The sequence below is a fragment of the Dermacentor variabilis genome, chromosome 9 (genome assembly GCF_050947875.1).
Source record: "Dermacentor variabilis isolate Ectoservices chromosome 9, ASM5094787v1, whole genome shotgun sequence".
Taxonomy (NCBI): Eukaryota; Metazoa; Arthropoda; class Arachnida; order Ixodida; family Ixodidae; genus Dermacentor; species Dermacentor variabilis.
This window is the reverse complement of record NC_134576.1, coordinates 146,523,994-146,551,806: the sequence shown is the minus strand read 5'-3', so window position 1 is coordinate 146,551,806 and position 27,813 is coordinate 146,523,994. Positions and strand designations below refer to the sequence as shown.

General features: G+C 46.1%; 2 protein-coding genes across 10 annotated transcripts in view; one reads left to right on the top strand and one right to left on the bottom strand.

Moving 5' to 3' along the window:
• The window catches only part of LOC142557772 (SLIT-ROBO Rho GTPase-activating protein 1-like), a 158,747-nt gene that overhangs the window by 79,950 nt on the left and 50,984 nt on the right, over positions 1–27,813 (top strand). For 3 of the 7 annotated variants that reach the window (XM_075669878.1, XM_075669880.1, XM_075669879.1), the window contains one exon: positions 537–1,311. In XM_075669878.1, coding sequence (XP_075525993.1) covers positions 537–816 — 280 coding nt within the window. In that variant the 3' untranslated portion in view covers positions 817–1,311. Of the gene's footprint in view, positions 1–536; positions 1,312–9,749; positions 10,171–10,868; positions 11,282–27,813 lie in introns of those variants that run through there. The other 4 variants (XR_012822840.1, XR_012822839.1, XM_075669881.1 and 1 more) reach the window with 4 other exon arrangements.
• LOC142557775 (ornithine decarboxylase-like) lies at positions 816–19,647 on the bottom strand. Of its 3 annotated transcripts, none has more exons than XM_075669887.1 (7): positions 19,623–19,647; positions 13,022–13,172; positions 12,408–12,504; positions 10,889–11,273; positions 7,095–7,260; positions 2,008–2,450; positions 816–1,013 (listed from the first exon to the last, which is right to left on the bottom strand). In XM_075669887.1, the coding sequence occupies exons 2-7, from the start codon at positions 13,091–13,093 to the stop codon at positions 854–856; spliced, it is 1,323 nt and encodes a 440-aa protein (XP_075526002.1). In that variant the 5' UTR covers positions 13,094–13,172; positions 19,623–19,647; the 3' UTR covers positions 816–853. The 3 variants fall into 3 exon arrangements, with proteins under 3 accessions (XP_075526002.1, XP_075526001.1, XP_075525999.1); XM_075669886.1 differs by lacking the exon at positions 19,623–19,647 and adding an exon at positions 13,469–13,564; XM_075669884.1 differs by lacking the exon at positions 19,623–19,647 and adding an exon at positions 13,390–13,548.

Genomic DNA, 27,813 nt, shown 5'->3' with positions numbered 1-27,813 from the left:
GTATACTGCTATACTTCACGTCATGAAATTAGAGCAAATGGTAGAAATGAGCTAACTTATGCTGATCATTGCAGGACAGCTTATTTGAGGTGACAATTCTATTATCGTAAAACCGAAAACCAGAAGTTTATTATTGTGAAGCTATTAGGACGTTTATTAGGATGAAGTTTACATGATTGCCATGCTGTGTGAAGCATTGTACAAGCAAACTAGTACCAGATTTCTCTTTGCTATGTTAAAACTTCATCTGTTACCAGAGGCTGCCCAACCATAGACAAACTTGAAGCATATTACATTGGAATCTGCAAATAGAGCTGGATTTTTGTTTTTCATGCTCTCTTGTTGAAACAGAGTGTGGGTGTAGGCCAGTTGGGAAGTTACTGCAAGTGATACGCTTCAAGAAAGGGACAACACAACTGCTTAGTGTTTGTATTGCTTGCGGTAACTTCCCAAAATCTTGTTGAAAGTTGGCGTCCTTAAGTGGCCTCCAAGCAGGTGGTTCCTGGCAGAAAGCAAGCCTGCCTCATGTAATGCAGGGACGAGGATGCTCCGCCCACACCAGCCATGGATGCAGTGGCTAGCCTGGACGCATACGACATCAGCCAGGAGTCGTCAAACCAGGAGCTGGCACGTGACCTCGACAATGCATTGGCACGGGTGCACGTGTCTATTGACAGCATAGAGCGCAGCCACGCACCAGACTTGGTGCAGGATCTGCCCGATGACATGACAGCAGCGGAGCGCTTTGCCCTGTCAAACCAGTGCACACTAAAGAAAGGTCCCGCTGCCAGTGCCAGCAGTGCCTTGCGAGAATGAACATTTAAAATGTGCCACCTTTATTTTTTATTGGGCTTCAGCCATGCACCTCCGCGAGCGGGGGCGGCGTCACGTCAAACGCCGCCCCCGCGCCCTGCCCTGGAGTTGTTCCGCACGAGTCCGGCTGTGGCTGCTGCACAGCAGTGCCTAGGTGACGAGCCAGGTTATTCCAGAAGGACATGCCCTGCAGCTGTGCCCTGCAGAAGCAGCAAGCGAAGAGAACGACTGACCACAGGCCACAAGTCCACAGCAATTTTGGAAGTCACTGGCACCGATGCTGAACCACAATAATGCAACACAGAGAATGTGCAGCAAAAGCAATCAGGGAACATCACAGGCCACGGTGCTGCTTACGCACAGTGCTTTCCACTCTTTGGAAGTGAACAGAAATGTATTTGGACTACATAACATTGCAATTGAGGTTTGCAAGACTGACAAGAGATCTTTCTCTCTATATACATTATTGTGTAATGAATAAATTGTCTTAGTACAACACTTATTCTCCCGCCATTTCAGGCTTATCAAAACTCAATAATTCTGGGTTCCTAGAGCTTATTAAATCTTGCACAGCTGCCCAGTATTTTGCTAGCAGATACACAAGACTGTCGTTTCAATCATTTCTTGTAGTCAACATCAATGGGTGTGCACAGGTGTTAGCACTTCTGTAGTCACTATTTTGCCTGCGACTTCAGCTTACACAACTTTTTAGGCCCGAACTTGATGCATTACTGTTCAAAGCTGTACCGTAGGTAGATAAGCTAAAAGGGAGAGGACAACAGCAGGCTGAAATGGTTTACACTGACCATTCCGTGGCCACTCTAAACCAAGGAGATATAATAGTCTCGTGTTGCTGATGCACGACACTTCCTATTTGCAAGCTACTAATGTTGCAAAGTCAATGGCAAGTCACACCAGCTATTTATTCTAGAGCACAAAAAACTTGGGAATATTTGCAACATTTCACTGCTAATATGTAGCACAGAAGTAGTGTGAAAAGCGACAAACGCTCTCCTCTTCCAAATTCTCATTGCATTATCTTTTTTTCTTCATATTACAAGCATCCCACGCATTGCATCATTTCTAGCAAAAATTTGAAAAAATTTGGCTTCACAGGCATGGATCAGAAATCATTCACCATGCAAGGCCACTGTAACTGGCCTCAAATGCTACCGAGTTATGTAGTTTACTCACATGGCGGAGTATGTCAGCATGTATTTGACCTCTGGTGCTTGGAAGCCATTGAAGTTTGATGCAGCGCACAGTGTGTAGGCACCCATGTTCTCAAAGACGACCCAGTCGCCCGGCTGAAGTTCTGGTAGCAGCGCGTCCTCCAACACCATATCCATGGAGTCGCACGTTGGTCCCCACAGGGAGCAGAGGCGCAGGGGGCCATCGCTGCTGTTCAGTGCAAAGGGCACCGGCTCAGCATGGTCAAAGACTGTGCAGTTGAAGGAGCCGTAGACGCCGTCATTGAGGTAGTACATGGGTCGACCACCAGCCTCGCGCTTGGCAATCACAGTTGTATAGAGTGTGAATGCCGACGACACAAAAAAGCGGCCGGGCTCTGCAATCACTCGCACTCCACTCTCCTCGGGGAAGTGCTCCGCCAAACTGGTGTTGATGGTGTGCGCAATCTGAAATTATGGTGAAGGGACAGAAAAAAGCACAATGAAAAGTGCTTGCATGGCAATGAATTTCGTGCGAGCCAGAGTATCAAAACAAAGCACTACTGCATAAAGCAGCTGAATTGCCGTACAACAGTAGCCTTTCAAAATACTGTAGTCTACAACATGATGGGGAATATCGAATCGGCATGTAAGGAACAATTTTGTCGATGGCTACAATTATGTTCCTTCTTGAAACGCCCCATGCACTTGATACTCAACTGTACATGTAAAGTGAATATAAAGTTGCTTTTCAATTTTTAATGACAACTAGATAGGCAATGTTGTACTCTGGGACACTTACCATATTCTCGCGCTTATAACCAACTTAAAAATGCAATAAATAACAGTAAAGTTCGGGTGCAGGTTATATGCAAATTTCTAATTGAGGCGTGGCTTCATGGTAGCATGGCCTGCGCTGTTAAAGGGCCCCTCACCAGGCCCCATAGCAAATTTTGGTTATACGCTGGAAGTTACGAGTCCTCTAGGGAGCGTTCTGCAGCAAAAATTTTTCATATCGGCACATTAATAATAGAGATAAGATTATTTCAGTGCCACGAAACCTCTGATTTCAGCAGGTGAGCTGCACTGCCAAGCAAAGCACTCCACTAGCTCCATCTAGTCTCTGCAAGCCGAATTCCTTCCCTGCATTCTCCCATACTGGACTTCGAGGATCGCATGACACGTACGTCACGGGCCCTGCCTTTTCTTTTTCCCGCGCTGCGCACCTTCCCTGATGGCGTTGCACGCGAGCTGTTCATTGTTTCGTTTCGCGCAGCACATGATTTTGCATGCTGTGCACAAGGACACATGACTAGCGGTATAATTCAGTGCTACACGAATACTGAGGCAGACACAAGCAGATCGCAGAGCATGATCACGCGCTAGAACACTGTAGGAAATGGCATAGTTTCGGTACCAACGCATGTGACTGCACGACCGTGGGAACAAGCAGACGAAGCGGAAGTACATCTCTCTTGCTTCGGTGCGAAGTAAAACAAGAAGCACACAGACATTCCGTTTGACATAATAGTTCAGTGAAAACCCACAAGGTGGAGAGAAGTAATTAATACAGGGGAAATCTGACATCCACCCACTCCTAGCAATTGCTACAAAGGAAACCCATACAGGTTCCTCAAAAGAAAAGCCTCGCAGTTGAGTCCAACTCTGGAGCACCGCCTTTCTGGGGCAGCCGCTCTACCATCTGAGCTAACCAGGCGGCTAGCAGATGGCAGGATGATGTCAAATTTGTCAACAACTCGAAGCAAAGGCAAGGGTTTAACGTAATAGTTCTGCAGAAACCCGCAAGGTGGAGAGAATTAATAAAGGGAAAAATCAGACATCCACCCGCCTGTAGCAATTACTACAAAGGAAGCCCATGCGGGTTGCTCGTAAGAAAAGCCTCGCAGTTGAAGAAAAATTCATCCTGGTCTGGGACTCAAACCCGGGATCACAGCCTTTCCAGGGCAGCCACTCTACCGTCTGAGCTTCTGTTTGTGCGTTTTATTATTTGTCTAAGCTTCAATTCATCAGTTCAAGCAACAGATCACACAAATAACAGATGTTGCCTTGAATAATTCTCAGTCTCATGTCGAGAAGTACCTAGGCGCACGGACACTTAAGGCCGCCCCACATTCAGCGTTTTCCCGGCGTTTTCTGGCGTTTTGTCACCCGGCGTCGCTCGCCGTCGACGCTGAGGCTGGCGCCAAGCCAAAACGTCGTGCTCAAGGGACACCAGATCTCGCCGCCGCCGTCGGAAGCGGCTCGACAGCGCCGACCAATCAGCGCGTGGCAGGGCGTGGCCGCGCTGCTGGCAACTCTTGCAAGAAACTTCCGCAGATTCGCAGTTCGCGCCGCCATTGCTGTTTGTTTGGTTGCTTCAATCATGCTACCGGCGAACATCGATAACGAGCTTCTCATAGCCATTGTAGAAGCAAGGCCGATATTGTGGCAGACCAAACACAAGGAACACAAGAATCGTGTTAAAAAAAACGTTTTGTGGATTGAAGTCGCCGCCATCGTCCTGCCGGGTGTACCAAATGAGAAGCAGGAGCTTCTTTTTTAGCAGCAAAAGCTGCTGCCTTCTTTCCATGATGTGGCGTATGGCGTCTAGCAATAAAAAGCACCTACTTCCCCCTCTATCATAGAATAAAGAACCCTCGATGCTCAGCTTCGCACGCCGACGCGCCGCCGACCGCTCGTGATGTTCACGCCGATATTGCTGCCAGTTTTCTGAAGCTTAGCCTTGTGTAATTTTTCTACACAGCCCTGAATATTTTATTTAGCGTAAAACTATGCAAAAGGCATAAGTATTGCATTGAAGAATACTTATGACAGCTCTTTTCATTGATATTACACAATTAGCTTAGGAGGTATCTGGTAAAATAAATCTGGTCACATTGTGCGACGCTGCACTGGCGCTGGTCCGCGTGCCGCTCGTGTGGCTGGACGCCCTCTCTGGCGCCGTTCATGCGACCACGCCGGGAGACGCAACGCCAAAAAACGCCGGTAGAAACGCTGAATGTGGGGCGGCCTTTATACGTCACCGTCTGGCTTGAAGTGCAGTCGCCGCAAGGGAAAGGGGAAATGGCCTTCGGATTGAAATTTCAGACCTTGCTGCGGCATGTAGCGATGTAATACTTTGCAAACACGATTGTTAGTGCGCATTGTATGCTGTGTGCTTGTCAGTTCAACATAGCCAGATCATGTGAGTAAAGCCCCTCCAGGCCCAAGCTGAAGCTTCCTCTTTAGGCAAGATTCTCTGCCATTAGTTTTGCTATATCTCCTAGGGAACCACACCCTTTCCCCATCCTTGAGTGTTGAAGCCCTCCTCCACAGTCATGCACTCACCTCTTTACGGATCGCCATTTTGTGTTGAGTAGTTAGCGAACAGCGCGTGCAGCAAACTAGAACTAGGATCATGATAAGCTGCGCGCAACAGCCGTCCTAGCACAGCAGAAGCTGATGATCTTTTACACGATGGAGCAAAACGTGATTAGAACTTGTGGATTGCTTATCACGTAATCATATGTAGTCACCCATGCCCACGGTGCTTCCTCTGTCCACGCAAAGAGATACAGCTCGGTTGAGTTTGCTTCATTGCCACTGCCCATGCGAGTACTGCTCTGTCTGCACTGTCATCCTTTGTTATGCGAATGCTGACTGCTAAGTTATCCAATTCACGCCACATGTCACGACTGATTTGTCCGTGATCACGTCCATTGGTTGAACTCATCTTTATCAGCATTGCCACAGAGGGTGGGGCGGAGGGTGAGTCGCACGCCGAAGGTATGAGATATTAAGACTTTTTGCAAGGATTTTAGCATAGTATGAAACAATTTTCGTGGGTTTTATGCACAAATCTTTCTTTTTGGATTGTTGCAATTGGGGTTGCAAGTTATACGCATATACAGTATAGTTTTTAAAGAATGTCAACACTAGACTATGAAGGGAAAAAAGAAAAAGTATCGAGGGCTGCCAATACATTGGGTAAGAAGCATCGGTGACAGTCATTCCTAAATTATTAAATTGCTATAGCATACAAAGCACTTGCTGGATTCATTTACTTTGATGATTACTACACTAATGTGCACACACTTGCAAATAAAGTGCCAAGGAGCCAGACAATCTTGTAGAAGCTTCGTAGAACCTTGTCAAACTGCAGAAAGCCACAACCTCGCAACTATTTTCCTTAGATAATGCTATGATAAAGCACCCGCAAGGCAACAAGAAAAATGGCGAGATACAGGTTCCCTCTGCTGCAGACAGATTATGCCAGGACTGTGGCAATGTCAATCTTTGGCAGCTTTCTTTTATTCCTCTAGTGCATTGTCAGTTTCAAAGTGTCACACTACTCATCTGATGTTTGGGGTGAAAAATAAGAACAGACCATAAACACTAAAAAATTCCATGGAATAACATTTGGTGCATAACATGTCCAATACAAACCCATAATGCTAGATTGTAATGCATTTTCCTGCACTGAAGTTGTAATCACCTGCCGAGTATCTTCAGCTTCCCATGCTTCATACAAGCTACATGGCTGGTTCTGTGCATACCAGGGCATAACACTGCAAAGACTGCCATTACTCTTTACCGACTCTTTCTGCACTGTAGGAACTGACGTGCATGCAGCTATGCATTTAATACAGGTGTTGAAGCAGCCTATGTTAAATGTGAACTACACAAAATGTTACTGACATTCACTAGTGCCTAAAACTGCAGCTAGAATCAATCTCACAAGTATAGTTGCACTGCAAGGTATTCTACCTCATGGCACTAGGCTGGCATACTTGCTCCACTTTTTTTCACAGATGTGGATGGGAGTTTCGCGACTAAGGGTGGCTACAAGTATTAAGAAGAGAGAGTGCAGGTTAGTGTCGGTACAGCGGAAGCAAGTTCACACGAGTACGAGGGGGTGCCAGCGAGTGTTGGGTACGAGTAAAAACATGGGGAAGTGCCTACGAGTGTGAGTGAGTATGTATAACACAGCCTGCAAAAATATTGGCATGCAAGATTAGCAAGTACCCACTTGTTCTATGCTCGTGACTCGGCCATAGAGAAAGGGCATGCTACTGACATAGCTCTTCTGCAACAAAGGGTGCAGTGGCCCACCTGGTCGAAGAGCTTCTGGAAGCCCTGGTCACCTGGATAGCCACCCCCAATGTCAAGCAGAGTCATAGGAAAGCCCAGAGTCAGGCCTTGGTCGAACACCCGACGAGCACTTTCAATAGCACGTGCAAATGACTGCGGCTCACGGCTGTTGCTGCCCACATGGAAGCTGCAAAGTGAAGCATAAAGTAAGAAACACGCACATGTCAGGAGGCGAATGCGAGCCCCTGAAGCAAGTGGTAGACAAACAGCTGCTCTCAAGTGACTGAATGAAGCGACAAGGCAAGCTTCACTAATGGTGGCCTTCCCTAATAGTCACTCGATGTGAAACGTTCCAGGCACCTAAAGCGACCATTGTCGATTCTCCTGGAAAAAAATTGGGCTAGATGGTGATTGAGATCTCGCCAAAGCATATTCAAAGAAACATTTTTGGGTGATGTAAGCACTCTTTGGTGTTACAGTGAAGTTACCTTTTAAATAGGCCATATGCACCAACCTTTCATCTTGCGGTCTAGAAATTCTGATTCGTGTAAATTTTGTTTGATCAAGGGAAGAATGTTTGGGTTGGTTGTGGACCTCAAAAATGGTTTTCTTGCATCAAACAAAATTTACTTTAGGTAGTTCTAGATCACAAGCTGAAAGGCGGGTGCATATAATAAGCTATCTCGCACACTTTTATCTGGAGGGCCTTAATGCTTAATTGATGTCTGAACATCAGACTGCCATTTTTTGCGAAACTTGGAACTAAATTTCTGGAGAAATAGTTTATTCCATAGTGTAACATTATTTTTAGCATAAAATATAGCAACGAGAAAATACAGTAAGAAAATGTGGCTAAAAGCTTGAAGAGGTTTATGCGAAAAATTCCTGAATGCGCACAATACTCTTGCTTTTTAACTGAGCCAATTAAACACAAAAAATTAACGAATGTGCAAATTTATGACATCACATGAAAGAACCACGCCTGTAGAATACTCTAAAAAAAAAAAAAAAAGATGTGTCATTGCACTGAGTTTCACACTTTAAAAAAATTTACCTCAAACCAACTTTTGCTTCTTTGCAGAAATTTCCGAACACTTGCATCACCAAAAGAATTAGTAAAAAAAATACTTTGGTGAAGTCTCATTCACACAATCGCCAACAAACCCAATTTTCTCCAAGAGAATCGGTGGTCACTTTTGGGGTCCGAGACGTTTTGTGTGGAATGGCCCCTAACAGATTGCAGGTGTTTCTGATTAGACAGCAGGACTGGAATGCAGAACACGCACCAAGGGGTGTTGCCAGAAAACCCCCACTGCCATCTCCAGGAAAAACAGTATCTCTGCAATGGAAACCTTATGGCAAATGATATTGTCACGTGGTAGTGATTGTGACACAGTAGTAAAACTAAATGGCGAAACTATATCTTTATTGGGTGAACTTGTGCCCTCAAAAGCAGGCTACCCTCAAAGAACAGCGACAGTGGCGTACACAGTCTGATCGTCGAAAATCTGATCAGCGGGTTAAGCGCATCGGCTTTTATACATCAGTCATCGAAGGTGCCAGAGTAATCGCTGGTGCCCGCTTGTCTTCCAGAAACTTCTACACCATTCGAGTTGCGCAATGAAATAGGTTTACACAAGGTTCGGTGACGGCAAACAGCAGATAGAACCATCGATAATTTTCTAGAAACTCCCGATACATGTAGGCACGTCCTACGCTGTGCGATAACATTTGTTAGGTGGTGAAACGTGGTCGCCTGATAAAGATAAACAAGTACACATCAATGTTTACAATGTGACAAGACATGTGCCAAAACAAGAATGCACCAAAAGTAGCTCAATCTATAAATCTAAAATAGTGGCACAGAGATACAGGAGTGGCATTCTCAGGCAATCAGTTTTGGAGATAGTTTCACTTTAATGAGATTTCGCAAAACTCCGCATTGGAGGTATCCAATGCCAACGAACTATCTTCATGCAATGCAGCTAGCGCTGTCAGCTGCACACCTCAGCGTGTCCCGAGCCTAGTCTCTTGAAAGTGAAGCTATCTCCAAAAGTGATGACCCAAGAATACCGCCCCAGAATATTCTAACGCACCAGAGCCGTCAACAATATGGCGATACTGGCGATGCTGAAAAAGTGCAATTGTAACGTGCTGTGCTAGCTTTAATCTCATCAAGAACTGCAATGTCTTCCAACAGGTATGAACATTAATCCTTCCTACAAAGTATTGACATTACCATTTGGTCAGTGGCCAAGTAAGAGCCAATTAATCCATATTGCAGAAATATATTGTCAAAATGGCAAACTGCCCAAATACATTACCAAGACAACCCATAAGTGAGACTTTTACATATCCTCCAAGTATAGCCGTCTGAATAACATAAGGAAACCGAGAACAAGAAAAAATAAAGGGAAGGCTTCAACATGAACAGAAATAAAAACCTGTGATGCATAAACAGCAGCAGCAACTTCAAGTCGGCAAGTGTGTCTTTACCCAATGAGTGAGCAATATGTGTTTTGAGGTCACATTCCGATTCCACCAGCTTTGAAGATAGCTTTTAGCACTTAAGCCGGAGGAAAAGGATTTTTGCTTTTTACTAACCCTCACATAGCAATTCTGATTAATGTCTGGGATGATGGGCATGACCTTTATTTCCTTTTTCGTATTTGGCAGGCATCGCAAGATGAAAAGGAAAGGCATTTTTCATAGTAAATACAGCTTGCGTAGCTGCAGCCAGTCAGCAAGGACTGACATGTCAGCAACGATTTGATGTGACCTGAAGTGGCAGAGGAGGAAACAGATTGACGTGTCATTCACAAACACGAAGGTAAGGATGACGATGCAGTTGAAAGTGTTCATATTTCTAGTGAAAATGTTCTCTGGTTAGTCAAAGTGCCTTCTCATGTGTGCAAGTCCTCATATTTAGCCATTTCTCAGATTGGCTGAACAAAATTGAAAAGACCAACATGGTAGTCCTCAAGTGTTATACAATCTTCATGCATGCGCTTCTCACAGTGAACAGAACTTGCATTTCCAAAACGTATAGAACACTGTAGTGTATACAGAATGCTCACTACGCAAGGTAGTACAGAACCAGAGGTGTCATATTGGTAATCTTGTTGAACTAGTATCAAATCCCTACAATATTTTTCGAGAGAAGCTCCTAAATGTGCCTGCCATAATGCAGTAAATGACAGCATGTTGCACAGCATGCAACATACATTCACATTATATGAAAAAAAAAAACATTTGCATTGGAAGCTCCAGTAGAGTCGTGCTGCAATGGCGTTTCCTGTATTTGCTTCCATGCAAAAGCCCATGCGAGTACTACATCTTTATATTTATGTTTCTACATTCTTAACATTTGTTGCTGTGTTAAAAACATTTTCATTGCTAAATCAATCTTGAAGACTGAACTGATGCATTGGTTTGACTGCACTCAAACTAAGCTCGTACCAAACATTTTGCCCAGTCCTAATCGATTTGCCATAGAGAAGTCCTAGTGTGGGCAACGAACACTGTGGGGCCTGCAAATGCTACAAAATTTTAAACCATGTAAAAAGCCTAGTTTCAGATATTCTAGATATATATAGAAGCCTCCGAGCAAAGCAAAATTTTACTTTTAAAATGCAAGTGAATACGTCTGGAAAAATAGACGCCAAATGTTGCCATTCACTGGAAGAAACGCAGCATTTAGGATGTCTGAAACAGCTTGTCAGCACGACCACCGAGTTTAGGTGGCACCCACAGCACAGTGAAAAAATCTCCGATCACACCTGCCCCATTTGACAGCCCTCAGAAAACATGCCTACCTGACGCCCACAACAGAAAGGCCGAGGGAGCGGGCCACAGACAGGAGATGCGGCGCGTCGTCCACTTCACAGCCAAACTTGAGGCCCAGCTGGCAGACTGAACCAGAGTCGTCGACGCGCAGGCGCAGAACCAGGCGTGCCGTCGGGTACAGCTCGCGTACTTTGTACAGCTCCAGTTCATTGTCAAAGGTCATGAGGTCAACACCAACGGCAGCAGCATGCTTGATGAATGAGCGAGTCTTGCACGGGTTGGCATAGATGATGCGGCTGCTTGCCACTCCCACTGCCCGAATGGTGTCAATCTCAGCCTTGCTGGCACAATCAAAGCCCAAGCCCAGGCCAGCCAGAAGTTCCAGCACCGCTGGATCTCCATTGCACTTTACAGCTGTGAAACAGTTCAATAATAATGTAGCATGGTGTTTGTGATCATTACGTAGATCGGAAAAGGGTTAATTCGGGCACAAATCAATTTCTGTGTCCACTATCAATCAGCAACATGATAAACATGGATTTCGTTACAGTATTACCTAAAGGAAAGTCTGGTGCCACCGTATATGCGAGTTTTCTAACAGGTGCTGTGAACCCGAGAATATAAGTATGCAAGGCTTTGGCTCAAACCTGCCTTGGCTTAAAACATGGTGATGGCTGCACAGCTGAAGCTTTCTTAGTGTAAGCTGCAAGATGTTTTAATTCATTTGTACATCTTTTAATTAATATTTTCTCACCTACAGTGATAAGCAAGTGAGCAGAAACAATAACAGATGAGAAGTTGTCGCACAGAGAGCAAAGAACTTGTCGCCTCTCCTCCAACTTCGGTGGCCCACCATTTTTTTAAGCTTTATATAATTATACATCCACGCTTCATGATTTTATAACTATGTTTATGTGCAATATATATATATATAAAAATTATTACACAGCAGAAAATGATCCATTGTGAAAAGGGAATGGTGCCAGTCAGGCATGCCTTCAAGGTGCCCTCGTTCTCCGAAAATGATGCCAATTCGAAGCCACCACATCCTGCCATTCCTATGCAACAGCAGCACAGTGCCAGTTTTCCCTCTAGGTAATATTGCAAGAAATTCTATGGATAAACCACGAAGAAGGAAACACGGGTTGCCAACATGCAGGGAATAGATAGCTTATGCCGGTCTTCACTATGTCACATACCGAAATTGTTAACTGTGTTTGTTCACTATGAATTCAGCATGTTTTTGTATTTCCACAAGCTGCAAAAAGAGACCACACATTGTCTATAGGGTGCCCCTTCTTTGAATTGTATCTTTACGCAATACCCTGTGCAACATAGATGTTCAGTTTGTGTCAAAATGCATTGTCAATTAACCATTCTTGTAAGAAAGAGCATGAATTAAGCATTCAATATTGGTTAACATAGCTCGAAGATGAGATTTAGTTAGGACTATAGCTCAGCAAAGTGTAAACTTGGTTTTTCTACTCGTGCGCATTTGGTTTATTCACGCATTTGCACTAACTGCAGCAGTGGAGAAAGCTCCCTCACCGTAGAAGGGCTCGACGCGCGGGATCTTCAGTTTCCAGAGTTTCACCTTGTACAGAATGTCGCCCACATCAACGACGAAGAAGGGTTGATCATTGTCCTGAAATTAAGTACCACACCAGCGTTAGCTTGTGCACAAAACAGTTTTCGCACCGAGGCTGCAACACGGTCGTTTTCATATGTAACAAGCGCCTGTTTCACACAAAATGGGTCGCCTGCCGTTTCAAGTGCTCGCAACTGTGGCGAACTGCCAACTACTACCGTTGCCTAACTAATCATTACATGTGCGCGACTGCTTGTCCGCGCTATCTGGGTGTTCCGATTGTCTCTACGCGCGGACTGCAATTTCGGGATCAGAGTACGCATGACCTTTTGCCTCTGTCGATTGGGCGTTTTTTTTTTTTTTTCTGCATCTCTATCGCAATCCGTGATCGGCGCTGAAGCGTTGTCGCTACAGCAGCAGCTGCGTTCGGAAGTCAAGACGCGCGACCTACGCTCTCGCATTTCCCCGTACGAACGATACGCAGTTTTCGCCGCATAGCCATTGTCCGCGCCGCGCACAGGCTCTGCCCGGGCAAGCATCGCGGGCACTGTGTGAACAGCAGTGGTTGGCCTACCGGGTTTGATGTGATGGAACGAACCATGCCGACGTCGCCCACCATGGGGTCCACAACCTCGCACGTCTTCATGGTCTCAGCTCTCGTCCCAAGGCGGTCCGCTCCCGCTAACGCGGATCTTGGGCAGGCGGACCCGTGCGGTCAGGCCCCCCTGCAGCAGGCAGAACACGCCACAATGTCGTCCGCGGTCGATAGTGCACTGTGGCGTCTTATCATAGCAGCAGCTAGGCCCGACAGACATTTTTCTTTCTTTTTTTTCCGCTCCCCACCCAGCACCGGCGCCGGACTCTCGACACAAATGTTCGAGCCGAAGAAATAATTTATAGAAAGCCATCACTGTGCAGGCCTCAAATTGCGTGGTTCCCTACCTTGGGAGAAGCGTCCCAGCCGCCGGAGATGGTTAGGGACGGAATGGTTGGATTTTGGGTGGCAACAACGATGAAATACCGTGCTCGCGGAAAGACTCAGGACGGGCGGAGGAACAGTTGGCAGGGACCGTAGAAATGGCGAGGCGGCCGGTTTTATAGTGTCGTAGCGAGGAGGACTTGGCCACGTGATCGTGCGTCAGAGGAGGCGCGATGCGTCGCGGCTGTCTGGGTGCGTCGACGGTGGTGATCCGGACGGCGCGGGTTTTTGAGTGCTCGCTCGCGCGCGCGCGCGTGGGTTTATCGATCACAAGAGCGCGCACGTGCACGTCAGCCACCAGCGTGCAGAGATAAGGGCAACCGCCGTCGCTGCTGATTCACATGGTAGCCGGCGCGCGCCGGCATTTTACAGGGCCTAGTGGCAGAGGCCGCCGAGGCCGGTCCAAGCGGAAGTGGACTGTTGCAACCGCGGGTACAACCACGCGCTCACTCCACAACTGCGTCCTTCGCCGTCCCGTTTTTACGCACGCCATTCGTCGTCGTCGTATACTGCTTCGCCTTGACTGTGCACTGTCGCATCAGTGGCCAACCAGGGGCCAAGCTTGTCGGGAATTTCTCGAACGCAGAGTTCGTGATATATGCCGACGCCGTGGCAATATCACTGCCTGCCGCCACATCTATCACTGCTTATCGCAATTGGCCAACGTTCGAACTGCCTTTAGGCGCCCGTGCTTTCTGAATTTGGCACCTCACTTACGGGCTGACGCCAGCGTTAGACTTCGCGGTGCTGCACCGTATTAGAGGTGCGCAAGCATATATTCTGTTGGTGTGCCAGGCGCGTGCTCGTATACTCTAGATTGAGACAACGGCCTGCTGGACTTTCGTCCTGACGCGGTAGTCTGCATCTATTTCCCCACGCGAGACTACTAAACTTAACCGCCGTCGTGGGCGATAGCGCGCCTCGATGACTTGCAATAGCGCCCACGGCCATGTAGCGAACACGTGCGTCGGGAAAGTAGACGTGCAAACCATTAGCTCGTGGCAATACTTCATTAGCTTGAAAATCTAGCGGGTCCCGGTACACGTGTGTTGATTGAAATGCTGACCTGTGTGCTAAATATTAACGCGATAGCGTTAAGGGCCCAGTGTCAAAGAAAATCCGGCGTGCAGCGTCGGTAGTCGCTTCGGCAAATAGAATTTCGAACCAAATTCCGAACCGCGCATACCCAACCACTCTTCTACCGCCAAGGTTGCTCGTACCTGGTCTTTCATTTTTACAGAGTTATTGCTCGGAATTTTGAGGACGGTAGCCCACAAACAAGTGTAATGAAAAAAAAAAAAAACGTTTGCCTTCGTGCATAGCGTTCGCCACCAGCGTTTCCCGGTCAACATTATGTAATAGATACGCTGCAGTTACCGGGAAGCGTGAGAAGCAGTCAGGGATCTTTGAATGCTATCGCGTTCCATTCTTTTAAAGGCGAAGCTTGAGCGTCCTCCAAGCTTTTTTTTTTTTTTCCATTGATCAGGTTCGCCTTGAAAATGTATATCTCTTTTGTCAAGTATAGTCGTGAGCAGCTGCAAGAAATTCATTCACGTGGCAATACATTCGATCGGAATTAAATAGTAACAGTAACATGAAATAGAAGGCGGCATGTTAAATATGCCAGTTTATATCATTGGATGCAAATGGATCACACCCCAGCAGATTTGCTGAGGTGCCTTTGCATGTAGTCGTGCTTGGAAGTTTCGGTCGCGCTTTGAGTATTAGGTATGTAGACATCGAGATGAGCCAGAGGTCGCTCGATCAACAGTCTTGTAGTCACTCTGCAGGAGCCAACTTTGTGAGGACGAAGGCACACCTTGTCGAAACGTCATTGGCCCCAGCGCTTCGTTCGACCAGTAATGTACAGGTAAGTGTGAACAGTGACAGGAACTTACACATTTGTCAGTTTTAATGGCACAGAGCCGTTCTGGCTCGTCGTATACCGTATGCGTCGCGCTGCTGTACTATCGATGTCGCGCTGCACTGTGTAGGCCAGGTTCATGTCCGCGTTAAGAACAGGGCTATAAACAGCGTGTGTGTTCGTCGGCGGAAAGTATAAGTTGGTGATTATTCACGTTAGACACGCGGTCGTTGACCTTTATTTATTACAAGAGCGACAAACGCACGCCGGGTGGAACGCCCGATGTTACGCTGGTAAAGTTACAGTTCCCGTAAGCTACCGTACGTAATGCGAATACGGCGATGCCTGGGCGAGGCTCGTCTCGACGTCGTCATATTCCTGCGCTCTTCCCCCGTGAGTGATCGATGAAGCAGTGATTTTTTAGGGGCACCCACGGAAAGTGGGGACGCAATCGGAGCCAGAAGGCCCTGCATTCGCGCCATTCAGGTGTTATGTGGACATTCGTTAATCATCTGGGTTTGCTTTGTTTATCATCTGGGTTTGCTTTGTTTGTCCACGTGTACCAAGTATACGTGGACATCATTCGTTCAGGTATTCTGATATTACACGGGCTTTTATTTTATGACACGGAATAAAATATCGCGCAGTAAGTAGAAAATTAAAAAAGAATGCTGAACCGGGTGTCGCTGTGCGGCTTTCTCAATTATTATTTTATTCTAAAGATTTGATGAGTTCAGAGTTGGTAAGCTGCTGAATTAAACTGACAAATTGTGTGATCAGACAATGAAAAAGAAATTAAAAAAAAGAAGTTTGACTTGCTCGATCCACAGAGTAACCGAGCCCGCAAGCCATCTGCGTCTCTCTCTCTCTCTCTCTAAATATATGGGAATCTAGGCTTAATGTTGCATTAAAACGCGTCAGTGACAGTTATTTTTGTAATTAACAGATCTCGTTATCAATCACACATGCATACCGATTAGGGACCAGTAAATTATACTAATTTTCTTTGCAAGAGAAGCAAGTGCTCCTCTCTAGTAAATAGGTCTGTGCACTGCGAAATTACCTCGCCTTCAGAACAAGCTACTCAGCTGCTTGCATCTTTTGATGTTTCCAGCCATAAGATTGTGCCACCGAAATATTCAGTCATTCGAAAAGATCGGGGTTCACGTTGCGGTGGCGTGGCTTTTATGATAAAGAAAAGCCTCCGATTTGTTCTACTGCCAGATGTGTCAGGTGCTGAAAGCGTGTTTTGCAGGCTTCTTTGTAACAATACTACTATTTGTGTGGGTTGCTTCAGGTGATGAGAGCATTTCTGCCATTCATGAGTTTCTACACCGATATGTTAACAACTCTAGAATTATCCTTATGGGAGACTTTAACCTTCCGGACGTGGACTGGGTAACTATGCATCGCACATAATCTTATTCAGAAATTGTTTTTGCCCTAATGTTATCGTTTATTTTTCACCAAATAATACTATAACCGATGCATAAGCAAAGTTCATCAAATAATATCCTTGATCTTATACTAATCAGTGATCACTTTTCAGAGCACCAAGCACAGGCAGAAATTATTGAAGGCATTTCTGATCACAGCATACTGCTATGCTTGTTGCCTCTAGGATGCTCGATAAAAACGCGTTGTAATGCATCTATAGTACTCAACTTCGAGAAGGCAGATGACGCCAGCACATTAACCTACCTTGCACAAGAATTTCAAGCCTTTACTGAAATAACCTCGGACCCGTCAATCGGTGTGAACACAGACTGGCTTCATATTAAGAATATGTTTTCCTACTGCGTAACCAACTATGTTCTGTTAAAAAACAAGCGACCACAAAGAACAAGCCCATGGATAACTCGGGAAGTCATCCACGCAAAGCATCATGTAAAAAGGATACGTTAAAAATCATGGATCATGTCCATCCAAAATTAACAGACTAGCATGCGCAGTAGCACATTTTAGACAGACAGCCAAAGAGGCCAAGCAACATTATTTTCAAGTAACGCTGCCTAACTTTCTGAGAAACAGCCCTCATCGATACTTGAACCATTTCCGCCCTACTAAAGACACGTTATCGGACTTGTCTCCTGGTGAAAAAACTAACAACGCTAATGCGTACAATAACTATTTTCACTCGAACTTCACAAGAGATGACCGCAGCCTTTCAGACTTTGGTAGCAGTTCAACATCGCGCATCGATCCTTTAATCATATCTTACGCGGGTATCCTTAACATGTTTCTCACCCTTGACCCTAAAAAAACATGCGGACCAGATGACATTCCAAACCATTTCCTAAAGAGACACGCAGAGTGGTGCAGCTGATACTTGCGCCTGATATTTCGAAAATCCCTATCGCAATCACCTTACCCGACGACTGAAAAAATGCGAAAATTATCCCAATACACAAAACAGGAGATACCTCATTGCCCTATAATTATCGACCAATATATCTCACTAGCACAGCTTGCAAGATTCTCGAGCATATCATCCTTAAGCACGTAACAAACTTTCTTGACGCTCACAACCTTTTAGCACCACACCAGCACGGATTCCGCCATGGATTGTCAACCGTCGCACAGCTTACGGAAGTTGTGCATGATCTAGCATTTAACATCAACTGTAGCCAGACTGATATATTATTACTAGACCTTTCGAAAGCATTTGATCGCGTATGCCACAGTAAATTATTAGAAAAATTACGAGGTTTTGTTGAGGATAGGGAAATTTTAGACTGGGTAACATACTTTTTTTACAAACCGGACACAATTCGTACTATTTCAGCATATGGAATCTTCGACAGTGCCTGTCACATCAGGCGTCTCCCAAGAATCCGTGTTGGGGCCACTGTTATATTTAATTTTCATTAACGACATAACCAGAAATGTTGACTGTAACATCAAACTGTTTGCTGATGACTGAATTATCTACCAAACAATTAACACCTACGAAGATCATGTTTCGCTTAGCAATTCACTAGACCAGCTAAACGAATGGTGCAAAAAATGGCAAATGACGATAAACACAACTAAATCAGTTTGCATGACGGTAACAAGAAAAAAAAACGACCTTATGATTTTCCGTACTTTATTAATGGCACAATGCTAACAAAAGCTCACCAGCATAAATACTTAGGCATCACACTAACTTCTGACCTGAGATGGGACGCGCACATTGCCAACGTGACCTCGAAGGCATTACGCAAGCTATCTCCGAAGATGTCTCCGCCTCGCACCCACGTCGACTACTACTTTCGTTAGACCGGTTTTGAAGTACGCTAACACAGTTCGGTTTTCCCACTCAGTAACTAATATAACGAAACTGGAAAAAGTACAGTGGAAAGCGCTGCGGTTTATTTACAGCGCACAAATTCACATACTAACCTTGCGGCCATTTCGGGTTTAGCGACGCGAGAGCGAAAGAAGCACGGCTCAAATTTTTATTTAACTCGACTCACGACTATTGTAAGATAGACCTAACAAAATGCATTTGTTTTTCGCAGTCACGATCATCGAGGCATAAACATGTACACGCTATAACAGAATATTCATGACATAATGACACATTTCCCCCTCGTGATAAGGGAACAGAATCGCCTCGACCCTTCAGTCATTTCCGCAGACTCATTATCTCAATTCACATCACGGTTAGAATCCATATCAAGTAAACAGAAACGCAGTCTTATTCATGTAATATGCTTTTCAACTCTTGTAAGCTATGCTGATTATCGTGAAGGTGTTTGCTGTTATTTTTGTTCCCGTTTGCTATCCTTTTCATGATGTATTCACTGTATTGCTGCGCATATCTCCTAGACATGTGAAACCTACATTTTTTTTTATATGTATTGTTACCTTGTTCTTTTGTGTTTCTTGTTTGGCTTATTGACGCGCAATGTGTACGTGCACTTTTATTACCGTGTATTTCACTTTTGCATGCCCACCTGCTATGGTCCCTGATAGGACAGGCAGTATTGAAAATAAATAAATAAAGCTCTCAAGGCGTGGAATGAACGGATGGATCACGTTCCATCCTCCTCCTGGCTACTTCGACTTGCGCTAGTGTTTTGTGTGCCTACCTCGACGCCCCTTCCCGTGGAGCGTGCAGGTCTGTTAACGATGTCATTCTGGCCACGGCGGCCGCGTTTCGATGGCGGCAGAATGCGAAGAATGCTCGCGTGCTTACATTTCAGCTGGTCACTCAGCGTTTGAGCAAATCACGTAATGCGTTGATCTCCTCGCAGCAGCAGTACGAGTGCAGCCTGCATGGTTAACCCGTCCTTTATCTATTCCTCGCGTGTGCCTATCTGTGTAGCCGTAGACTCGTTTGCTCACCCGGGGCAGGTGCGGTCGCGCTGTGGCGTATGGGGCCGTGATCTCTCGAGCCGAGTTCACCGTGCTGCCGACATCCCAGCGCTGCCACATGTGCAGTGCGCTCTAGCCTGTCAGGCACGCGCGTGCGTGTGTGACTCGAGAGAAGCAGTGCGCGTGCGCAGCGGGACGAACGACGCCGCGTGTGTGTGCGTGCCCGAATGCGTTGCAAGTTGGGCAGGAGAAGCTACGCGCTAGCTCGACGCCTTGGTTCTTGCAAAATGTAATGTAACCCTTGTTTGTCGATAAACAATTAGAACTGAGCAGACGCTCACTGAATTACGGCGAGCTAGTGCGTGAACTTCCAGGCGTTCTCGAAATGTTAACGTCCTCGTTAAACGGCGAACACCCTTGCCTTTAAAGAAAACATGACACTGTACACGACAGCGAGCTCAAACTGCAGGTTCGATGACAGAAGTCAAAGTTCAAAACTGGGTACTTTATAATTCTGACCACGTGAGCCGCGCTGAAATGTCTGACACGAAAGTCTAACAACGATAGCCAAAGTTAGCTTCACACTGCTTTCGCGTGTCGCACCCCTTATCGTATCGTGTTTACTTGCCATGAAAAGTCGCCAGAAAAGAAAATATCGTTTGTCCCCATCAGCGATTCCATCGTATAACCTTGAAGAGACTAACAATCGATTTTTCTGGCACCCGTATTTTTATTGCAACGGAAAGATTGCTGGTCTGTGCTTCCATTTAACGCGAAAAACGCCGTGGAACATTTTTTAATCATAGTTTTCCTATCTGCATTGAGGATATAGTCATGCTCAAGAAACATGCTGAAACAGTGATAGGCGAGGGTGATAGCGGTTATACGCCAGCAGTGGTGGGAAGCGGACGACGAGTGCAGCTGTAAGAAAGTGCATATTTGCGGAAGCGTTGTGTGGCTCATGAGGCGCAAAATCCGGCGTTGGCGTGACCACACGATGGTCCAAAAAGGCTACGAACCCTCGACCTTTGGTGTTAATTGAGGCACAGTTAATTAAGGCACTCGAACACAGGACATGTGGTGGGAGTCGCACCAGCGTCCTTTGTTGTTAATTAAGGTACATTTAATTAAAGGGCCCCTCACCTGATCTGGCCATTTTTAGCTGACAAGCGCAGAGTATACATTGCGTGATAACGATCGTGTCTGCAAAGTATTGCATCGCTACGCGCCGCGGAAAGATCTGAAATTACAAACCGAACGCCGCTTTTCCATCTGATCGCGGCCGCCGCGCTCCAAGCTGGAGGATGACGTACTCGCGTCCATGCGCCTACGTAGTCGTGTCTGCAGGTGACACGTGACTTGGAAAATTATTCAAAGCACCATATGTTGTTTGTGCGATCTCTTGCTTCAGTTGACGAACTGAAGTTTAGAGAAATAATAAAACACACAGACAGGAATGTCTGCATGTTTTTTGCTTTACTTCGCACCGAAGCAAAAGAGATGTACTTCCGCTTGGTCTGCTTGTTCCCATGGTCGTGCGGTCACGTGCGCAGGTACCGAAACTATGCCATTTTCTACCGTGTTCCAGCGCGTGATCATGCTCTGCGATTCGCTTGTTCTGCCTCAGTATTCGTGTAGCACTGAATTATACCGCTAGTCATGTGTCGTTGTGCACAGAACGCAAAATCGTGCGCTTCGCGAAACGATAACAGCTCGCGCGCAACGCCGCCAGCGGAAATGCGCATCGTTGGAAAAAAAAAGCGAGGATAAAAAAAAAAAAAGGAGTGCAGGCGGGACTCGTGACGTATGTCTCACGCGATCCTCGAGGTCCGGCACAGGAGAACGCGGGGAAGGAATTTCGCTTGCGGAGGCGAGACGGGCCGAGTGGAGAGAGTCTCGCTTTGCAATGGAGCCCGCCTGCTGAAATTATGGGTTCGCGGCACTGAAATATTTTTACCTCGGCTATTAATAGGCCGACTTGAAAAAATTTTTGCGGCAGAACGCTCCCTAGGGGACACGTAAGATCTTCCAGCGTATAACCAAAATTCGGTATGGGGCCTGGTGAGGGGCCCTTCAAGGTAGAGGTAATTAAGGCACTCAAACACACGACATTTGGTCGTAGTCGAACCCACGACCTTTGGTGTTAATTAAGGCTCATTTAATTAAGGCATAGTTAACTAAGGCATTCCAACACACGATATTTGGTGGTAGTCGAACCCGCTACCGTTGTTAAGAGCTGCGCTCTAAAAAAACAAAAATATGCACGCTATACATCATCATCAGCCTGGTTACGCCCACTGCAGGGCAAAGACCTCTCCCATAGTTTTTTAACTACCCCGGTCATGTAGTAATTGTGGCCATGTTGTCCCTGCAAACATCTTAATCTCATCCGCCCACCTAACTTTCTGCCGCCCCTTGCTGCGCTTCCCTTCCCTTGGAATCCAGTCCGTAACCCTTAATGAGCATCTGTTATCTTCCCTCCTCATTACATGTCCTGCCCATGCCCATTTCTTTTTCTTGATTTCAACTAAGATGTCATTAACTCGCGTTTGTTCCCTCACCCAATCTGCTCTTTTCTTATCCCTTAACGTTACACCTATCATTCTTCTTTCCATAGCTCGTTGCGTCGTCCTCAATTTGAGTAGAACCCTTTTGGTAAGCCTCCAGGTTTCTGCCCCGTAGGTGAGTGCTGGTAAGACACAGCTATTATATACTTTTCTCTTGAGGGATAATGGCAACCTGCTGTTCATGATATGAGAATGCCTACCAAACGCAACCCATCCCATTCTTATTCTTCTGATTATTTAAGTCTCATGATACGCTATGCAACGCTATACACCCGCCGCCAAATTGAGGCGCTCACATCTCCACTGGCTGCACGTCACATCTTGTCTCGTCAATAAAGTATCTGGTTACATGTAATCGGTTACTGAAAAAAAGTAATCGATCAATTACAAAGCTACCTAACAATTTTATTAATTACAAGTAATTAATTACATTTCATTCGTTACGCATACGTCTGATTGACGCATGTGCCGTACTCAGTGAACGCACGGGTTCGTCGCCAATGCTCCCTCGACAACCGTCACGCCTCGGCTTCGTCCTTGTGTCGTCACTGCGCCTGAATCCGGTGCCTGCATTTCGGCATAGCTCCTGAGCGATGCAGTGCATAAACAGAAACATTGCACGGCACTAAAGCTGTGGCATATATGCGATGCATATAGGCATAGACATTGCATGATATGGCACGTTACAGGTGAGGACGAAATTAAGCGCAATTGCGCGCATCGCATTTATTTGTGCAGCGTTTAACGGACCGCTTCACATTGATTCCGACACACGAGTTGGATCTGTTCTGCTTTCCTTTTTTTTTTTTCATTTTTCTTTTCCTTTCTTTTCTTTCTTTCTTTTTTTTTTTTTTTTTTTGAACACGTTCCGAACGTATTACAACGGACGGCTGTGGAGATATTCAAGCCGGTTAATCAAAAGTTTATTAGACGACTGTCGCTCCAAAAGTTCTCTTTATTTTTCATCTTTATCTACGCCCCAAAACACCGATGATGCTGAACAAAATGAGCGATTCCACGATGTCCCAGTGAGTGACTTATGCTGAAAGCTGCCACACACTGCGTTTCCCTCCGCAGCATAGACGACTGTACAACAGAGCCAGGGTATGCAGGGCACCGACTCGCAGCTCTTGTATGTCGTTTGCTCTGAAGGGAGATACGAGCAGGACGGCCGATCATTAGCAGAAGGAAGGAAAAAGAAAAGACAGCATGATAACAGTCTGCACAATAAACAAGACAATTGAAAGAGATTTAAAAAAAGAAAGACACTTGCTTACGTCGGCACATTTTTTGCCTTAAACGCGAGAAATTAAGGTTTATTTGTGCTTATTTTCTTCCTTGTAGTATCAATTTCTCTTCCCCGTCATTGCTGGAGGTCTAGCGCGTAGGTTCCGTTTCAGTGAACAGCCATTGTGAGATAAAATTGAGCGCCTTGTCAATCTTTGCTCAGTGGCCCATCCATATGCAGGACGGCGCCATGCAGTCTTACATTATTTAATGAGAGAAATGCATATCGATCGGGACAGGCATTTACTTGCGGAGTGGGTGGACGTCGGGCGGAGGTGAGCACCACCAGTGTGGACGTTTTGCTTTTCACAATCAAAACACCAAAAGTACTTGTTTCTGGGCAAGTTGCTATTGATTCATTATATCTATTTTTAAGGCGCTAAAAACAACACACAGCACCACTCTCAACATGTATACTTTATTTTCACAGAAGACACGTACATATATAAACTCAGACAGCGCCTGCGCAACAAGTACACTCAAGCGTCGATAACGGTAAGATAAGGCTATTTCAACAAAATGTTTCTCTGACTTATACAATGATAAAGACGTTTCACGAACACACAAGCTACATTTCTTACTTATATAAAATTATTCCACTTATTCCCTACCTTTCGTATTGTTGTTTCTGGCCAGAATCCGCGCGTCAGAAAAGCGTGCCTCACAAGAACGCGAGGGGCAGTTTCTAATATGCTTTGGTATATATATTAGGGCCCTCTTTATTTTGCTCAACGTTTCGTTCACGTTTCCTGATCCGCTCATTTACACAGCGCCCAGTCTGTCCTATGTAGAAACAACCACAGGAGAGAGGAATCTCACACACAACCCCTACGGCACATTTTATGAACTTTCGCCCGTGCTTGGTTCCGCAGCCTTTTTATTTTTCCTTTCCTTTTACTATCCGAGAGCAAAGGCCTCCGAGCTTCCTAGGAGCTGTAAAAACGAGCGGAACACCATGCCGTCTTCGAACTGTGGGACAACTTGCGCACATACGGCACGGCCACCGGGCTTCTTGAGGGACCCATGCCCCAGCTCTCGAAGCCCTTCTCTTCATTTTTCGCAAGAGGCTTTCCGCAATCCCCGTTACAAGCGAACCAGGAAACCCAGCTGAAGCCAGCCTGGTCAATTGGTTTTCGAGACTCGAATGCATCTTGTGAATACAAGATTTCCTGAGCGCGGATTCAAGACATAGTGAAGCAATTCCTCTTTTTACTAGTTTTTAATAGGTGGAGTCGAATGGCAGAAGCCCTTTATTTGCACACGAAGCCTAACTCCAGCAAAGCCGATCTAAACAGAACTCATTCTGCACATCTAAGAACTGTAAATAATTACCCTCAGGCAGTTCAGTCGTGAAATCCAAGCCTTTTCCGTGTTGTCTGAATAGGGTCTGTTAGAATATTACCCACAGCTTATGTGAAGTTCAAGCTTCCGTCTTTGGTTAATCTTATCAAAAAGTCGTCCACACATCTAAAGTTGGTAAAACCTGTTGCAGAAATCGGTCCATTTGTGAAAGGAATGTATTACACAACACTGGTGCAACGCAGGATGCAATGCATATAGCAGATTCCTGCAGAAAGAACAGCTGGTCAAAACTTATAAAAGTGGACTCTAAGTAATATTTTAAAAGGGTTTAAAAGTCATCAGTAAGGATACCGGCAGGATTCTGATAGGAAACAAGGTCAGATCTTTCGATACACTCCCTGACTGCAGCAAATAAGGCCTCGTGGGGAACGGAATAAAATAAATCAACAACATCCACAGAAAAGACACGACCAAAGCCACCGTTAGTTCTCAAGACTTCGTTGGACCTTTTCGTGAAAAAAGGCTAAGCTGCTTCTGCCACTACCCCTTTTCAGTAAATATCGTTGTGAAAGGCCCAAGCCTTCCTTGTGTGTTTTCACCGAAAAAAAAAACATTCAGCGCACTACTTTTGCTTTTGTTAACCTCTTTAGCAGCGGCGGCGTAGAGGTAGATTATCCGCTTCGCGTGCAAGAGGACCGTGGTTCGAATCCTGGTGCCGCGCAATTTTCCACCGGATTAAAAAAAAATCCGCGTGTTGATAAAATTGCATAAGCAGGCCTGGAGTGAGGCCTGATATCGGTGACCAGAACCGGTAACGCACTCCCTCACCAGAGCAGGATTGGCCACCCTGGTGCAGTACTTGGCCACTACCTCCTATATGAATACAACAATCAAACCCCGGCCCTCACTCCACAGCGGCTGCGAAGCAACTGACCATGGCAGCGGTCAGACCTGTCACGCAGCAGAGGGTGCTAAGAATACCTGGATCCGAACAGGCCACCGTTGGAATCTGAACCTGGCAACATTTAACGCTAGAACGTTATCTAGTGAGGCGAGTCGAGCAGTTCTATTGGAAAAATTAGAGGGCAGTAAATGGGATATCATAGCGCTCAGTGAAGTTAGGAGGACAAGAGAGAGAGAGAGAGAATAAACATTCTTATTGGGTTAATGCAGCTTTGAAGAAGCATATACAGTGCCAAAAAGCGGCCACGTCCTGTGCTACCGGGGCTTAGCGGAGAGACGAGAACTAGGAGTCGGATTCTTCGTTAATAAGGATATTATAGCTGGTAACATAAATGAATTCTATAGCATTAATGAGAGGGTTGCAGGTCTTGTTGTAAAACTTAATAAGGGGTACAAATTGAAGGTCGTACAGGTCTACGCCCCTACATCCAGTCATGATGACTAGGAAGTCGAAAGCTTCTATGAAGACGTGCAATTGGCGATGGGTAAAGTCAAAACAAAACACACTACAGTGATGGGCGACTTCAATGCCAGGGTAGGCAAGAAGCAGGCTGGAGACAAGTCAGTGGGAGAATATGGCATAGGCTCTAGGTATAGCAGGGGAGAGTTATTAGAAGAGATTGCAGAACGTAATAATATGCGGATAATGAATACCTTCTTCCGCAAGCGGGATAACCGAAAGTGGACCTGGAGGAGCCCGAATGGCGAGACGAAGTGAAATAGACTATACTCCGCGCTAACCCTGGTATCATACAAGATGTGGAAGTGCTCGGCAAGGTGCGCTGCACTGACCATAGGATGGTAAGAACTCGAGTTAGCCTAGACTTGAGGAGGGAGCGGAAGAAACTGGTACATAGGAAGCCGATCAATGAGTTAGCGGTAAGAGGGAAAATAGACGAATTCCGGATCAAGCTACACAACAGATATCCGCCTTTAACTCAGGAAGAGGACCTGGATTGGGAAGAATGGGGGATAAGAGTTAATGGAGAATGCCTTAGTAACTTGCGATTCGCTGATGATATTGCCTTGCTTAGTAACTCAGGGGATCAATTGCAATGCATGCTCACTGACCTGGCGTTCGCGTAACGAGGCTGATGATGATGATGAAGATTAACGAGGTTAGTCCAACCCAGACTCTCACACAGCACTACTGCTCTAGTTTTTACGTTTGTAGACTTTACTGGGACAGGTGAGAAACTCTTTTCAATCGCTTGAGCTGCTCTTTTGTAGAAGTTATCATATGACATAACGACGAACCCGCCCTCCTCATCAGCTTGAAGAAGTGTTAGGCTATTATTGCTAAAGAATGAGACAAGTCTCCAGCTGACATTTCCACACGCCGTGTAGGCTTCGTGTAACCAGATTTGAGAAGGCAGTCAACTCCCTCAAGAAGGCACATTTCCTGCTCTTCTAAATCGGCCTTCCTAGCAATTCGATGATTGGCAGCGATCACTTCATGCAGGGGCACCTTTGGTTCTAAACCAAACTTGGGTCCTTTCTGAAGAATAGACTTCACCTTCTCTGGCAGATGAATAACCCCCACAATCACTAAACCACTCCCAACTTTACCTTGAGACACCGAGCAACGAGCACCTCGACATATTCGAACACCGTTCTCCGAACGCCGCACGCGCCCCAGGAGCGGGCCCGCGTGGCCTCGCGAGCACCGAGAATGGCAGGGGAAGCGAACGGCAGTGCTCACGAAATGGACATAGAGAACAATAGCCAAGACTCCACAGCGGTCCAGAGCAACATGGAATTCGACGAGAACAGCGGCAAGACGCTGAGTCAAGCTGGCCCATGGTTCCAAGCAATCAAGGCAAGAAAAAACAAGAAGGCGCTGAACGAGGACCGCATACAAGAGGGAGGAAAGCAAGAAAACCCCCAGAACCAGCAAGGAGGACTGAACGCGAGGAGCAACCCGAGAGTGGAAGCAAGCATGCAAGCCAACAGCAACCACCAACGGCAGCAAGATCAGGGAAGCCGAACCAACGGCAAGCCACCGCCGCGACGCGTGACGCCGCCGCTGCCAGAGAATGATTACAAGGTGGTATACCGACCAAGAACCGGCATGAAACTGTCCAGCTGGCCGGACGAGAAGA

Bases quoted from the DNA above. Each gene is read 5' to 3' on its own strand.
- LOC142557775 (XM_075669887.1), bottom strand. From the start codon at position 13,093: ATGAAGACGTGCGAGGTTGTGGACCCCATGGTGGGCGACGTCGGCATG. The intron at 12,505-13,021 runs GTAGGCCAACCA...ACTTAATTTCAG, and splicing joins GTTCCATCACATCAAACCCG to GACAATGATCAACCCTTCTT. The intron at 11,274-12,407 runs GTGAGGGAGCTT...ACTGTTTCACAG, and splicing joins GCGCGTCGAGCCCTTCTACG to CTGTAAAGTGCAATGGAGAT.